Genomic DNA, 16,432 nt, shown 5'->3' on the forward strand with positions numbered 1-16,432 from the left:
GCGGGTTCCGGTGCTAGCCCACCATTGGTGTGTGCTGCGCATTTTGCCCCGCCCGCTGAGGCATCGCCCCGCCTATCTCCTGGAGGAGGCCCTCTTTTGATTCCGCCCCGCGGCGAAGTTGCTGTGATAATTGGTCGGCTTTGACCCTTGCAGCATTTTGATTGGCTCCAATGTGTACGGGGGACGACCTTGGTGGCGTATCAGCTTGGTACTCTCATTGGCTAACGTTCCAGGGTCGAAGGACAGGTAAAGGTGGGTTGCGCGGCAGAGGCGGCTAGGCAGCAAGGTCAGGCCTCGCGTCCCACCAGGCACCGCGGCAGCGGGGCACGCACCCCACCTCTGGTCCGGAGTAGCTGACCTAAAACCGGAAGTGCTGGCCCTTCCCAGAGTGCTTCGGGAGAATTGTAATCTGTTCTGAGAACCCTGCGCTGCCCCTCGTTACCCACAATGCCCTCATCACCTCTTAGACCCACCCCTTTCGTTACCCATCATGCCTCTTGTTCCTCGCGTCACTGCGGCTTCTATCTTTGGCCCATTCATTCCTCTCCCATTACCCATCGTGCCTCTGCCCCATTCATTTGAGCTTCATTGCCCGGACTACTTTTAGCTCCAGCAGCTTGCTCACTTTCGTCGTTCTTCCGGCCCTTCTCTAATTAGCCATCATGTTTTGGATCCATGAACTCCTGTCCGTTACCTCCCTTGCCTCCGGTCCCTATTTTTTCATTATTCATCACTCTGCCTCTGGCTCCTTCATTCAGGTTTATTACCCGTCATGCCTTGGGCTCCTATTACAACATTATTCATGATTTTGCCTTTGATCTATTTTTGCTTGCCATTTATCCTTTAAACTTGAGCCTCTCATAGTTTTGATACTGCTTTTTTAATTTTTATTTTTTTAGACACAGGGTTGGACTCTGTCGCCTAGGCTGGAGTGCAGTGGCGCCATTATAGATCACTGCAGCCTTGAACTTCTGGCCTCAGTCGATCCTCCCACCTCAGCCTCCAGAGTAGCTGAGACCACAGGTGCGTGCCATCACGCCCGGCTAACTTTTGTAGAGGCGGAGTCTCACTGTGTTTCCCAGACTGGTCTCTTAACTCCTGGACTCAATCGATCTTCCCGCCTCAGTCTCCCAAAGTGTGGAATTACAGGCATGAGCCACTGCACCTGGCCAATTGCTGTTTTTATCTTTGTTCCATTCATCATACTGCTGTTGCAATTATATTCATTAAACAGGATGCCCTGGACCCCTCCCCATTCCATTACTCAACATTTTTTTATTGATAGGTTTTTGCTCATTACTCTCTCAATTCTTATTTTGTATCTTTGGTCACTTTTTGTCTTTAACTCTCTTAACGCCTAGTTCACTGATTCTCTCAAGCCCTTAGCCTCCTTCTTCATTCCCCTTCATGTCTCACCCCATCCCTTTCACATCCCACAGAAAATGCAAGTTCTGGTCAAAGTATAAATTCATATTTTGTAGGAAATGTAGTTTACAAAACAGTATCAATCGCTACCCCCAATCCAGGTGACCCACTTTCCCCCGAAGGGAGACGTTTAGGTCCTATTTCACTGGGCAGGGGTAAAATGATTCAGTAGTCTTCCAGGTTAACAGTAAATTCTTCTCCCAAGGCTGGGGGCGTCAAGGCACAGTCTGTATGAGGCTCACCCTGTCTGGTCCTAGGCTGGGCTGCTTGCTTGGTAGGCAGGAATTGGGGTGGGGATGGGGGCTCAGGGAAGGGTCTGGACCCTGAGACTTCTGCTTACAGGAGGGTGCTGGGAAAACTCTGCATTGGGCTGGGGAATCCCCTCTCTGCCATCTTTGGGGAACAGGGTGGGGAGGGGGTAAGTGGGACCCTGCTGCCTGGAGGGCTCAGGTCTGAGCAGCAGGGAGCCCTCAGCGCCCACTCCGGCAGACCTATTGGGAATTTACTACCTGAAGACAAATTATAGGTCTAGGGTCTTCTTTGTGATTTTGGGGGAGTCGAGGCATTGGTGGGGGGTGAGAGGTATGATCTAAGGTCACAGTCTGGGAGAGGAGTCCTTGGGATCAGAGGTTATGCAGAAGCACCTTCCCCACCTCCCGCCTCATGAGATAAGGTTGCCAGGATTCCATTATCACGGTGAGTTTCTCTGGGCTCATGGATTAGGGGTCATAGTGGAGCCACCAAGGTAGAAATCACAAATGGGATGCACTTGTGTTAACTGACAGTGGCCTGACCAGAGGTCAGGGGGCACTAGATCCTTGGCAAGAAAGCTAAGGGATCAACAGGTGAGATGTGAGACGCCAGGCGCGTGGCAGCTCACACGTACATGGCCCGGGACATGACAAAGCCTTTGCCCTGGTAGGAATCAGAGGGGCTGCTGTAGGACAGAGCATCGTAGATGGGGTTGATCTTATCCAGATACTCTTCCTCCTCCTCCCCCTCCTCATCCTCTAGATCCAGGGAAACATCTTCCACAACAGGTGGCCCTGGAGGCACCGGGATGGGGGACCCCAGGCTTGTGGCTCCAGGGTGCAGGGGTCCTGACCGCTCTTCCAAAGTGGGCAATTCATGGTATCGAGGCATTTCCTGGAGGTGGAGAGGGGACAGGAACTCAAGATCACTTCCTACGCATGACACAGATAACCAATCTGCTCTTAACCCCAAAATCCTGACCACTCTCTCCCCATGCCAACAAGATGCCACCTCACTCCTTGTCCATGAGGTCATATTGCACTGGGACATTCATTCGGCCCTTCCCTAACCCAAAGCCCAGCGCACGCAACTCACCCTGTTAATCCTGGGACTCACCTTTGTCCCTCAATCTCTGCAGATCTTTCCCCATGAACTTTCACCTCAGTCTCAGCCTCAAGTACTTAACCTTGGGCTCTAAACGGCCCTTTGAACCTTGAGCGCAACCTCAGTGACCCCTGACCTCCAGTAGACCACTGAGGGGAGTGACTTGATTTGTCTTGTCCCAGCTTCAGGGATGGTATCCAGTAAATGTAGATAATCAATTTGCTTTCATTCTATTTTTTTATTATTATTTTTTTGAGACGGAGTTTCGCTCCTCTCTCCCAGGCTGGAGTGCAATGGTGCAATCTCGGCTCATTGCAACCTCCACCTCCCAGGTCCAAGCGGTTCTCCTGCCTCAGCCTCCTGAGTAGCTGGGATTACAGGTGCCTGCCACCACGCCCAGCTAATTTTTGTAATTTTAGTAGAGACGGGGTTTCACCATGTTGGCCAGGATGGTCTTGAACTCCTGACCTCAGGTGATTCACCTGCCTTGGCTGGGATTACAGGCATGAGCGATTGCGCCTGGCCTTTTTCTTTTCTTTTTTCTTTTTTATTTTTTGAGACGGAGTCTCGCTTTGTTGCCCAGGCTAGAGTGCAGTGTCATGGTCTCAGCTCATTGCAACTTCTGCCTCCCGGGTTCAAATGATTCTCCTGCTTCAGCCTCCTGAGTAGCTGGGATTACAGGTGTGAGCCACCACACCCGGCCAGATAATCAATCTTTGTTGACCTAGTGACTTTTCCTTTTCTTTTGTTTTTGAGACAGGGTCTCACCCTGATGCCCAGGCTGGAATGTAGTGGCACAGCCCCAACCACCTGGGCTTAAGCAATCTGCCTACCTCGGCCTACAGGCATTTGCCACCACACCCAGGTAAGTTCTGTATTTTTGTAGATACACAATGTTGCTGGGCAGCCCATGTTGCCCACGCTGGTCTCGAGGGCCTAGGCTCACGGGGTCCAGCTGCCTTGGCCTCCCAAAGTGCTGGAATTATAGACCAGAGCCACTACGCCCGGCCCAGGTGATTTTATTTTTTTGTTTTTATTTATTTTTTTGAGATGGACTCTTGCTCTGTTGCCCACGCTGGAGTGCAGTGGTGTGATCTTAGCTCACTGTAACCTCAGCCTCCTGGGTTCACGTGATTCTTCCGCTTCAGCCTCCTGAGTAGCTAAGATTACAGGCTTGTACCACCACACCTGACTAATTTTGTGTATTTTGAGTAGAGACGGGTTTCACCATGTTGTCTAGGCTGGTCTGAAACTCCTGACCCCAAGTGATCCTCCTGCCTCAGGCTCCCAAAGTGCTGGGATTATAGGCCACCGCGCCCAAGTGACTTTAAATTCTAACCTTGTGACCTTGGGCTTTCTCGCCCCTGACCTCCCCCCACGGAATCCTGAACACACCAGGGACACACCCTTGACCTTGAGTTATGACCTTTAGTCTTTGACCTCTTCTGCCAGGCCTGAACCCTGGCCCTTCAACCCAGACCCCCAGCCCACCTTTGTCTTCCCATGAGCTCCTACCTGCTCAGTGCATGAGGCGCCAGCGTCAAAGTAGGGGGTCTTGAGTGGGCTGTGCTCCGAGGCCCCCAGAGTGAAGAGCTGGGAGGGCTGCAGCAGAGAGGGGCGGGGAGGTCAGGAACTGACCCCACCACCCAGCCAGCCTCTCCCTGCAAGGCCCCTCCCAGCCCTGGGGTGGGTGTGGAGGTGGGGATAGCTTGGGCTCCAGGGAAAGTGCTTACCATCTCCTGCTCCTCCAGCTTCGCTTTTGGGGTCGGCGGCTTGTAGGAGGGAGGTCCCTCTAGGCTGTGGGGTAGGAAGTAGGTCAAGCGGAGACTAAGACCTGAGAACCCCTCAGACTCCAGCATTACGGCACATGCTGTTCCTTTTGCCTGGGTCTCCCTTTCCCCCGCCCCCTTTTCTTGCCTGGAGTAAGAGTTTTTATTCATTCCATGAATTCCTTTTTTTCCTGGAAGCCTTCAGGTTTCCCCGGCGGATCAGGAATTCTGTTACAAGGACAGACCTACGTGTACTTCCCCCTCAGGGCACTCACTGAATTTGTACTTGAAATGTTATTTATAATTATCATGCCTCACTGTGAGCTCTGGGAGGGAGAAAAGATCTGTGTTGGGCCGGGCGTGGTGGCTTATGCCTGTAATCCCAGCACTTTGGGAGGCCGAGGCGGGCGGATCACCTGAGGTCAGGAGTTCAAGACCAGCCTGGGCAGCATGGCAAAACCCTGTCCCTACAAAAATACAAAAACTAGCTAGGTGCGGTGGTGTGTGTCTGTGGTCCCATTTACTTGGGAGGCTGTAGTAGGAAGATTGGTTGAGTCTGGGAGGCGAAGGTTGCAGTGAGCTCAGATTGTACCAGTGAACTCCAGCCTGAGGGACAGAGTGAGACCCCGTCTCAAAAAAACAAATTTTGCATACCTCACATACCTCAGACTGCTCTGAGCTGTTTTTCTTTTTCTTTTCTTCTTTTTTTTTCTTTTTTACAAGGTCTTACTCTGTTGGCTAGACTGGAGTACAATAGTGTGATCATAGCTCACTGCAGCCTCCACATGCCCCCACCCCCACCTCAGCCCACCCAAGTAGATAACTTCAGGCCCAGGCCACCACGTCTGGGCAATTTTTGTATTTTTTTTGTAGAGACAGGTTTCGCCATGTTGCCCAGGCTGGTCTCAAATTCCTGGGCTCAAGTCATCTACCTGCGTTGACTTCCCAAAGTGCTGGGATTACAGGTGTGAGGCACCATGCCCAGACTTTTTTTTTTTTTTTTGAGACGGAGTTTCGCTGTGTTGCCCAGGCTGGAGTGCAGTGGCGCGATCTCGGCTCATTGCAAACTCCGCTTCCTGGGTTCACGCCATTCTCCTGCCTCAGCCTCCCGAGTAGCTGGGACTACAGGCACCTGCCACCATGCCCGGCTAATTTTGTGTGTGTGTTTTTAGTAGAGACGGGGTTTCACCGTGTTAGCCAGGATGGTCTTGATTTCCTGACCTCATGATCCGCCCGCCTCGGCCTCCCAAAGTGCTGGGATTACAGGCGTGAGCCACTGCGCCTGGCCTTTCAGTCTTTTATTTTTTAAGATACAGGGTCTTGCTCTATCACCCAGGCTAGAGTGCAGTGACATGATCATAACTCATTGCAGGCTTCAGCTCCTGGGTCAAGTGACCTCCCACCCCAGCCTCCTGAGGAGCTGGGACCACAGGCATGTACCACTATGCCTGGCTAATTTAGGTTTTTTTTTTAGAGATGGTGTCTCACTTTGATGCTCAGTCTGGTCTCGAACCACCAGCAACAAGAGCCTTGGCCTTCCAAAGTGCTGGGATTGGCCAGCTCGGTGGCTCATGCTTGTGATCTTAGTACTTTGGGAGGCCGAGGTGGGCGGATCACTTGAGGTGAGGAGTTTGAGACCAGCCTGGTCAACATGGTGAAACTCCGTCTCTACTAAAAATACAAAAATTAGCCGGGAGTGGTGGCGTGTACCTGTAATCCCAGCTACTGGAGAGGCTGAGGCTGGAGAATCCCTTGAACCTGGGAGGCAGAGGTTGCAGTGAGCCGAGATTGCGCCTTGGCACTCCAGCCTGGGCGACAGAGTGAGACTCCATCTTAAACAAAAACAAAAACAAAACAAACTGCTGGGTTATCTTCAGGTTTCTGGAATTTGTGATAAAAGGAGCAATATATAGCCAATCAATAGCTTATGTTATTTTAATGTAAATTTTCGATAACAATTTAGGATCTGCCTCTTGTCTTTTTTATTAAAATAATTGTGGGCCAGACATGCTCCTCACACCCATAATCCCAGCACTTTGGGAGGCTGAGGTGGGCGGATCACCTGAGGTTAGGAATTCGAGACCAGCCTGGCCAACATGGTGAAACCCCGTGTCTACTAAAAATACAAAAATTAGCTGGGCGTGGTGGCGGGAGCCTGTAGTTCTAGCTACTCAGGAGGCTGAGGTAGGAGAATCACTGGAACCTGGGAGGTGGAGGTTGCAGTGAGCTGAGATGGAGCCACAGCACTCCAGCCTGGGTGACAGAGTGAGACTCCATCTCAGACAAAAACAAAAACAAAGCAAAGTGCTGGGATTATAGGTGTGAGCCACCCTGCCTGACCAGTGTTACTCTTTATCTTCAGGTTTCTGGAATTTGTGATACAAAGAGCAATGGATAGCCAATCAATAGTTTATGTTATGTTAATGTAAATTCTCCATAACAATTTAGGAACTGCACTTTCTTCTTTTGCCTGTAATCCCAGCACTTTGGGAGGCTGAGGGCGGATCCTGAGGTCAAGAGATCAAGACCATCCTGGCTAACACAGTGAAATCCTGTCTCTACTAAAAATCCAAAAAATTAGCCAGGCGTGGTGGCCGGCACCTGTAATCCCAGCTACTCTGGAGGCTGAGGCAGGATAATGGCTTGAACCCGGGAGGCGGAGCTTGCAGTGAGCCGAGACGTCACTGCACTCCAGCCTCGGCGACAGAGCAAGACTCCATCTCAAAAAAAACCCAAAACCAAAAAACAAACAAACAAAAAAGCCCCAAAAATGTAGTAGGAGCCTGGGCTCTGATGAATCTTCACAGAACAGAGCAGTCAGAGCCACCATGCGTGGCTGTTTTTTTTTTTTTTTGGTAGACGGGGGTGGTCTTCCTATGTTACCCAGACTGGGTTCCAATTCCTGGGCTCAAGCGATGGATGCCCCCACTCCAGCATCCAAAAGTGCCGGGATGACAGGTGTGAGCCACTGTGCCTGGCCCCTGGCTAATTTTTAAAATAAATGCCACACTTTATGGCAGAGAGAAACCCATACCTCCCTACTCCATTTAGATCCCAGTTCCTTTAGGTCTGTCTGTTTCACACAGTCATTATGGAGAATTTTCTGCCACCCTAACCCCTACCCCATACTCCTCAGTTCTTCCACCCCTCTCCCTTTCCCCGTCTCAGGGCCCATCACTTACTCTTCGTCCTCCTCTGCCCCCTGCAGTGTCTGCTCCTTCCGCTGCTGCCGGCAGATAAGGATGCCCGTGGCGGCCACAGCAGTCGCAATGATGGCGGCGATGATGCCCCCGATGATGCCACCTGTGGCCCCTGCGCCTGCTGTGTTGGGGGTCTCTGCAAGGAGAGGGACAGCGTGAGGGGGTCTCCAGGAGGAAGCCACAGCTCCGTATTCCAAGCTACCATCCCCCACCCCAAGTCATCGCCTGCCTGTCTATGTCCTCTCCCACGGGCGGGGGACATTCTTTCATTCAACTCAAACTGCTGAGCATGAGGAAGGAGCGAGGACGTGTGCCCCGCATGGGAGATGACTGGAGAACAAAACATACATACAAAGTGTCTACCTTCAAGGAACTTTGATTCTGGTTGGGCAGGGAGGCCAACAGTAAGCAAACCAGTACAATAGTTCACATGCCAGACGGGAGTAAGTCACGGGGGATACAAAAATACAGAGTGCGGAAGTGATAGGAGGTGCAAGGTGGGGTCCCCAAAGGTAGTGGGAGGGCCTCTACCTTACTGTAAGGTGACAACTGAGCAAGGACCTGAAAGAGATGCCGGGGATGAGTCATGAGAGTGTCTGGGGGCATCACAGGCAGTGCACACAGCCAGAGGCCCTGCGGGAGGCTTGTGGGGCTTCATGGCTTTTTTTGAGACGGTCTTGCTTTGTCACCCAGGCTAGAGTGCAGTGGCATGATCACTGCCAACTGTAGCCTCCATCTCCTGGGCTCAAGTGATCCTCCCACCTCACCCTCCGGAGTGGCTGGAACTACAGGTATGTGCCACCAGGCCCAGCTTTTTTGTTTGTTTGTTAATTTTTTGTAGAGATGGGGTTTTGCCGTGTTGCCCAGGCTGGTGTTGAACTGCTGGGCTCAAGTGATCCTCCCGCCTTGGCCTCCCAATGTGCTGGGATTATGCCGTGCTCGGCCTGGCTTGTGTTGTTTTTAAAGAACAGCAAGTAGACCATGTAGCTGGGGCAGAATGAGGCGGAGGAGTGGGGAGATGAGAAGAGACAGGACCGGGGCGGCCAGAAGGCGGAGAATGCGGGGGCAGAATTCTGGGATCCAGAATCACCTCTGGGGTCTAGAATCTCCTTCCACTTATCAGGAAAGGGGTTAGAGCCGGGGGCAGTGACTGACGCCTGGAATCCCAGTGCTTTGGGAGGCCGAGGCGCGCGGATTGTTCAAGATCAGCCAGGGTGATGAGCACAAGACCTCATCTTTAGAAAAAATTTTAAAAATTAGCCAGGGCCGGCCGGGCGCGGTGGCTCACACCTGTAATCCCAGCCCTTTGGGAGGCCGAGGTGGGTGGATCACCGGAGGTCGGGAGTTTGAGACCAGCCTGATCAACATGGAGAAACCCTGTGTCTACTAAAAATACAAAATATTAGCTGGGCGTGCTGGTGCGTGCCTGTAAATCCCAGCTACTCAGGAGGCTGAGGCAGGAGAATCACTTGAATCCAGGAAGCGGAGGTTGCCGTGAGCCAAGATTGCGCCATTGCACTCCAGCCTGGACAACAAGAGCGAAACTCCGTCTCAAAAAAAAATTAGCTGGGCGCCAGGCACAGTGGCTCACACCTGTCATCACAGCACTTTTGGAGGCTGAAGTGGGAGGATTGATCATTTGAGCCCGGGAGTTTGAGCCCAGTCTGGGTAATATAGGGAGACCACCCTGCTTCTTAAAAAAAAAAAAAAAAAAAAAAAAAAAAGAATGGCTGGGCGCGTTACTCAGGAGGCTGAAACAGGAGAATTGCCTGAACTTGGGAGGTGGAGGGTGCGGTGAGCCGAGATCGCACCACTGCACTCCAGCCTGGGTAACAGAGCAAGATACCGTCTCAAAAACAAAACAAAACAACAAAACAAAACAAAAAAGAAACACAAGGCAGGAAAAGGGGTTGAGAAGCCTGTGTGCTCCTGGCCCTCTCCTTCCTTCCTAGCACTTCCTGTTTCCGTATCTCACGTCTTCCCTAATGGAAGAGTTTTTGGAGCAGCTACCTGTTTACTTGCCATTTTTCACACTAGACCATGCGCCCGAGGTCTGGCACACAGTAGGTGTTCGGTGGGTGTGTAAGGACGACCCAGCATGGCACTGAAGGATCCACTGTGTGCCAGGCGGACAGAATTCCCCGCCCCTGCCCTCCTGTTGCCCAGGTGGGGTGGGTGGGCGAGTACAGACAATAAACAACCGGGCAAGTACAGACAATAACACGTATGGAAGAGCCCATGGGGGTCACGCACGCATCAGCCTCACTCTGCAGATGAGGAGGAGGCTTCCAGAGGACGATGGACTATTGGATCTTCCCTGCTCCTGTTCCACAGCCTGACATCCTCTGGAGGGCTTCAGCGGGTGGCGGAGTGAGAGAGAGACTGCCCCTCGGTCTGCACACACACCTTCATCCTAAACATACTGCTGTTATTCCTGTGGTCATCATGGCAATGCGCCCCGGAGGACGGGACTGGGTCTGTGCAGGTCATTGCTGCAGCCCCGGCACTGTCTGGCACAGGGCTTGGTGGGGTCTGTGGAGGTCGATGAGGCTGCATGAGGGCATCACGGGCACGTCCTTACTGGGTCCCATGACAGCCTTGTGAGGCCGATGTGAACACCCGCCCCGTGTTACAGAGGAGGTACGGAGGCTCGGGAGAGCAGAGGTGACACGGGTAAAAACCTGCCCCTTACTGAGCCTGGGAGTTCAAGGACCCCCTCTTATCTTTGCTTTTCCAGTTGAGAGGAGCTGGAGGGAGCTGCCACCACTCCCAGGGAGTCACTGAAAAGTCCCTTGGGGTGATCCCTGGGGGCAAGGATGGAGAAGCAGGTGGGGGAAGCCACAGTGGGGGTGGCCAGAGGTGGGACTTCTCCAGCACCCCCCACCTGCCCCATGCCCTTAGGGCCCCTAAGAATGGGAGTGGGGAGCAGCCCTCCCCTCCCGAGACCCCCAGCAACCTGGGGGAGTTGAGGTCTGAGGCTCCGTTGGATCACAGCCCTCTGGCCTCTCATTCTCTCAGGACGCAGGGAACCTGATTGAGCCCCTGCTGTCCCCACCCCCACCTGCACCTGAGGGTCCAGGAGTCCAAAGAACTCCGGCCTCCGACCGGTCTGGCCACACCATCCAGAAAGGCAGCCTCTGTCCTGGGACTCAGAAGTCCAAATGTCCAGGCCTCTGAGCCCACAGTCCAGTGACCTGAATCTTAGTTCCACGAGCCTCGCGGTTCTCGGCCGTCCAATGAGTCTTTCAAGGATCCAAGTGGTCCGAGCCCCACAGCCTTCCCCAGTCTAACCCCTTCCAGGCTCTCATTCCCCGGGGACGTGGATCGGCTCTTCCCAGCCCTGGGACCTAGGAGTCCCTGTCCCACCCCCTCTTTCCCCACCACCCAAGGAGGGGGTCTGATGTATTACAAGACACCCCCAGTGTTTTCCTCCAAGGCATTTATTAACTCCTGAGTGTCACGGGGCCAGGGGCAGGCTGGAGCCAAAACCAAGTCTCTGGGGGCGGGGGTCCTCTCTGGATCCCCACAACTCAGCTCCCCGGGCTCCCCATGCAGCCCTAGAGACGGGAGAAGTCCAGTGTGCCGTTCCACCTCCCTCCAAGTCCCAGGAAAGTGGGAGGCAGTGTTCCACTCCAGTGTTGTCCAGACGAACAAGTCCAACCAGTCTGGAACCCTAGGCCGGCGTGGCCCAGTTGGGGGCGGGAGGGCTGGGCCCAGCTCTGTCTCTGTCTGTGTCCAGGTCACACATAAACTGCCCGCCGTGAGATGAGGGAGCCGTCCAGCTGGGACTCCATGTCATCCTCGAGTGCTGGGGGTGGAGGCAACATGAGGCCTTTCTCTGCCTTCTCTTCCTCCTCCTCCTCCTCCTCCTCCTCCTTGCCATCTGGTTCCATGGGACCAGGGACTACTGGTGTCCAGAAGACAGGGTCCCCATTTCCCAACACCTGAGTTTTCGGATCGTAGAATCCCCCGTCGCCGCTGGCTCCTCCTCCTGTTCCTCCAGGGCTCTTCCTCCTCCTCCTCACCCTCAGCAGGATGAAGGCCAAGGACCCCCCAGCCAGAAGTAGCAGCACCAGCAGTGTCCCCCCCACGGCCCCCCACACCAGTGGGCCCATGTCTCGGGGTGAGGCCCTGGGGGTTTCTGAGGAGAGAGAGAAGGAGGAGTGAGAGAGAGAGAGAGAAAGGGAAACACAAGGTCATGAGGATAGCTCTGGTGAGGGCGTGGGGGAGACGCAGGATAGGCAGGGAGGAAAGAAGCGGGAGTGACCATAATTAGGGGGTGACTCTAAGCAGAAGAATGGAGGAGGAAGAGGAGTGGGGGGTAGGGGAAGCCCCTCCGCCCTTCACTACAGCCTGAGCACCACTTTGTACAAGGAGGGGATGCCAACCAGTGGTCCCCAGGTGTTCATGTTTTGCAAAATTTAAATTGCTAGCCAACCTTTCAAAAATCAGGCGATTTCACTTAAAAATCCAGGTTTCTCTTAGGGGGGAAAAGATCAGATCTGGCAACACCAGACTCCCATGTCTGGCCATCGCTGTAGCTGAGTGGAAGCTGGTTATTCGGATGCAGTAGATCTGGCCGCCCGGTCACTGGCTGGGACCCTGGCGCCACCTGACTTCGCAGCCCTCCCTGAATGTGCTGTGGGGTCCTCACACAGCTACAGGCTTGGGGGCACACCCCCTCGGGGGAGGACAGTTGGATTTCAGTGGGAGGCTGTCTGATCCCAAAGCTCTCTGCAGAGGGCCACAGACTCCTGATAATTCTGCCCTGTCGAGTGGCTGGGAGCATTTATTCCAAGTGCCATGGCTGCCTCCTCTCTGGGCCACTCTTCCCCAGCGTGTAAAATGGGATTCTCATAGACCGGGACAGTAGGACTTCCTCAGTGCAGGCGGAGAGAGAGGAAGCCATGAAGTGCTGAGGAGGGAAGTGTGAGCAGGGAGGGATGGGGCTCCTGGGCCCCAAGCCAGGGACAGATATCAGTGTAACCAGAACCTACCCACTGCCCTTCCCCCATCCCTGCATGCAAGGCCTAACTGGGACAGACGGGGGTGGGGGTTCACCCACACCTGACCGCACCTCTACACCTCTACTCACAGGAGGAGCTGAGACCCAGGAAGGACATCTGTTTCTGTTGTTTTCAGATAGGGGGTCATGACCCAGTGGGCTGTCAAATCAGCTTAGTGACTCACAAATAGCATTTAAAAAAAAAGGAGGATAAAATCTTTTTCGGCGGGGGGTAGGGTGGTATATACGTCTCTAGCTATACACTGGGTTGAGGAGTGAAACAGATTTTTCTCCATAATGGAAGTGCTGGTCACTAACTGGATCAGGTTGAGCCTATCTCGGGAGGTCTGTCTCTGTTTCTGGAGGTGGCATTGGTGTTTTGGAACTTGAAGCTGAGTCTGTTCATGTCTAGGGTTGAAAGTTCTGAATCAGGCTCATGTGGTGGCTCATGTCTGTAATCCCAGGACTTTGGGAGGCCGAGGCAAAAGGAATGCTTTGAGGCCAGGAGTTCAAGACCAGTCTGGTCAACATAAAGAGACCCTGTCTCTATTAAAAATAAAACGTTCTCTGAGTCTCCCCAAAGATAGATCTGTCCTGCAGTGTGGCATGTGTACCTATGTTCGTGCTGCTGTGGACTCCATACTGTGTTTCTGTGACGACTCTGTGTGTGCCTGGATGTGGGTTCGTGGCTCAGAGACCCTCTGAGAGTGACCCCAGGAGCTTTGAGTGTGTCTCCTCTGGCTGTGGCTGTCGGGGCACTCACTGCTTGCGACGCGATTTCTAGGGTGCTTGGAGCACGCACGTTTCTGCAGGCATTATCTGTAGGCACGTGTCTTTGTAATGGTGTTGTCGGCTGGGGGTGGCTCCGTGGCCACCGTTGTGGGGAGGTGGGGGTATCTTTCCACAGCGCTGAGTCTTTCTCTACTGCGTCTGTTCTGCAGGCTCCAACCTTGGAGCCACCTGCTGGGTGTGTGGGCAGGGCATCAGCTTCTCAGGTGTATCTGGGGTAGAGGTTAGGGGTGTATTTCCAGTCGGGTGTCTGGGTGGGTGGAGCTGACCCTCCCCTGGGTGTGCTGCTGAGGGCACGGACTGTGGCTCATTCACCATTGTATTCCTAACCTCAGCGAGAGTGCCAAGCAAACAGGAAACACATATTTGTTGAATGAGAATCTCCCTAACGGACCTTCTGGAGAGTTTCGGAGGAGTTTCGGGGAGTTTCGGGAGAGTTCCCGGGCACAGGTTTCTCCGTCTGAGTGAGGGATGACATTCCTCTGTGGGCAACCGTTGCTGTCCCGCATTAGTTTTGCCCCCGGCGCGTCTGTGTGATGTCTCCCTCCGGGGACTCGTGCGCATCCTCGCGCGTCAGGCGAGCCCAGAGCGGGACAGCTGTCTCTCTGGGTTTGCTGTCTGTGACAGTGTTTCCCATAGGGGTGTCCTATCTCCCTGGCTGTATCTGGATTCCTGAAGAGGGGTCTGTTTTCCCTTGGGTGTCCCTGCAAGGTTGTATGTGCATTCTAAGATTATGACCCAGTGAGGGAATCTGCTTCCGTCCCTCTGTGGCTACTCTGTCTGCATGACAGGGACAGTCCCCGTCTGGGAGTTTGCCCCTACACCTTCAGTCACGTTTCTGGGGGGCCTGCACATTGCGTGTTTGCACAGGTGCTGCATGGACCATTGCCCTTGGGTGTTTCTAAGCGTGTCTCTTTCTGGCCAGGCGCAGCGGCTCATGCCTGTAATCCCAGCACTTCCAGAGGCCAAGGAGGGTGGATCACCTGAGGTCAGCAGTTCGAGACCAGCCTGACCAATATGGTGAAACCCTGTGTCTACCAGAAATACAAAACTTAGGTGGGTTTGATGGTGAGCGCATGTAGTCCCAGCTACTCAGGAGGCTAAAACGGTATTGTTTGAACCCGGGAGGCAGAGGTTGCGGTGAGCTGAGATTATGCCACTGCACTTCAGCCTGGGCGACAGAGCAAGACTCCATCTCAAAAAACAAACAAAAAAGTCTCTTTCCAGTTGTCACAGTTGTCATCTGGCTTCGTTCAGTCTGTCTTGGCCGGTGCCACTGTCCTCCTGGGAGTGTGTCTTGGTGACAATGGGTTTGGGTGTGCAGGGTTACTATCCAGGTGAGTGTCTGGATTCTGAGGCATCTCTGCAACAGAATTTCCCAGCACAGGGAGTGTCTGTGGCTGTGGGTCCTGCCAGCTGTGGCTTTGACAGGAGGCGTCTCTGGCCCCAGCTCTGGGGCCCATGGGTCTCTCTGTCCCAGGGAGCATGGCTCTGTTAACAGTCCCGGCCTCCCTCTAGGTGTGTGGCTCTGCAGCTGTGAGTTTGACCCAGTTTCCATCACTGGGTGATGGTCGGGCTTTGCGCTTTTCCTCTTTGGCTCCGTGCCTTGGGGCTGGATCGTGTTTCTAGGGGTGGGAGCTCTTGGTTTCTGTCTCTTTGAGGTTTGCGTGCCTGATTCTAGGTGTGCATCTTTCTCAGGAGCTGGAGCCCAGGGCAGCTTCCTCAGGTCTCTTTGTGAGGACCCTAGCCAGGCCTCTACTTTCTAGGAACCCCGAGCAAAGTCCTCAACCCCCCAACTCTGCTGCCTTCACTTACCCTGATACCCCAAATTCAGACCCCAGTCTGAGGCCACGAGGGGAAGGCCAACCCTCACCCCTCCTCAGCCAGGCGGGTCTACATCCCTCCCAGGCCGCCGGCACAGCCTCCCCCAGTGCAGTCCCCAAATGCTGAAGGGTGGAACTCAGGGGCAGCAGACCCAGGTCTCCACACACGGCCCCCAAGACCCACTCACCTCGGACAAAGATGACCTGCTCAGCGCGGCCCATGCCCACGGCATTGGTGACTGTGCAGACGAAGGTGGTATTGAACAGACTGTCCACCGCGTGGATGACCAGCTGGGAGCCCTGGGCTACTGCAGAGGTCGGGAAGATGCCTGAGGTCCTGGAGGGGTGTGGGGTCAGGTGAGAGGGATACCAAGGTTGAGAGGGGAGCACAGGTCTCATCCCTGAAGATACACCCACCAGGAGCCAAGCTGCAGGGACCTAAGTACTCCTGGAGACCCCAAATTGCCAAAATGCAAGCTCCCTTCATCCTGGAGGACTTAGGAGTTTAGGCCCAGCCCCTCCTCCCTCAGACCCAGGAGTCCAGGACCCCAGCCCTTCCTCTCTCAGACACTGGAGTCCAAGCCCCCAGCCCCTGCTCCCTCGGACCCAGGAGTCCAGGCCCCAGCCTCTCCTCCCTCAGACCCAGGAGTCCAGGCCCCAGCCCTGCCTCCCTCAGACCCAGGGTTCCGGGGCCATGTGACTCACGTGCTCCAATCATAGCCCGTGGGCTCTGGGTTGCTGTGGACGTCACAGCTCAGGGTGGCATCAGTACGGCCGAGGTACCAGTTGTCATCATAGCCGGAGATGGACACTTCAGGAGGGTCTGCAGGAAATGGGGGGACTGGATCAGCAAGGAGGAGAATCCCAGAGTGGGTGGACAGGTTAGCAGATGGACAGGAATGCTAAAGAAACAGGGCAGGTTGGCAGGAGGTACAGCAGTCAAAACCATCTGGGGCAAATCAGTCCAGGCTGTGTATGCTGATGTCGGTGTAGACACCATTCGGGGAAACCACTGTGGATAATTTTGTGGGAGTTATTGTTCAGTGCTGGCAGTGCCTGTGGGAG

General features: G+C 54.1%; 1 protein-coding gene across 2 annotated transcripts in view; it reads right to left on the reverse strand.

Annotated features, from left to right (window-relative positions):
• Window positions 1–1,449: 1,449 nt before the first annotated feature.
• Window positions 1,450–16,432, reverse strand: part of NECTIN2 (nectin cell adhesion molecule 2) — a 41,330-nt gene continuing 26,347 nt past the window's right edge. The window contains exons 4-9 of one of the 2 annotated variants that reach the window (XM_007997151.3): window positions 16,073–16,190; window positions 15,556–15,704; window positions 7,733–7,886; window positions 4,515–4,578; window positions 4,297–4,383; window positions 1,450–2,571 (exon numbers count right to left, since the gene is read on the reverse strand). In XM_007997151.3, coding sequence (XP_007995342.1) covers window positions 2,302–2,571; window positions 4,297–4,383; window positions 4,515–4,578; window positions 7,733–7,886; window positions 15,556–15,704; window positions 16,073–16,190 — 842 coding nt within the window. In that variant the 3' untranslated portion in view covers window positions 1,450–2,301. Of the gene's footprint in view, window positions 2,572–4,296; window positions 4,384–4,514; window positions 4,579–7,732; window positions 7,887–11,172; window positions 11,892–15,555; window positions 15,705–16,072; window positions 16,191–16,432 lie in introns of those variants that run through there. The other variant, XM_007997152.3, reaches the window with a different exon arrangement.

This window comes from Chlorocebus sabaeus, chromosome 6, assembly GCF_047675955.1.
Source record: "Chlorocebus sabaeus isolate Y175 chromosome 6, mChlSab1.0.hap1, whole genome shotgun sequence".
NCBI classification, from domain to species: domain Eukaryota; kingdom Metazoa; phylum Chordata; class Mammalia; order Primates; family Cercopithecidae; genus Chlorocebus; species Chlorocebus sabaeus.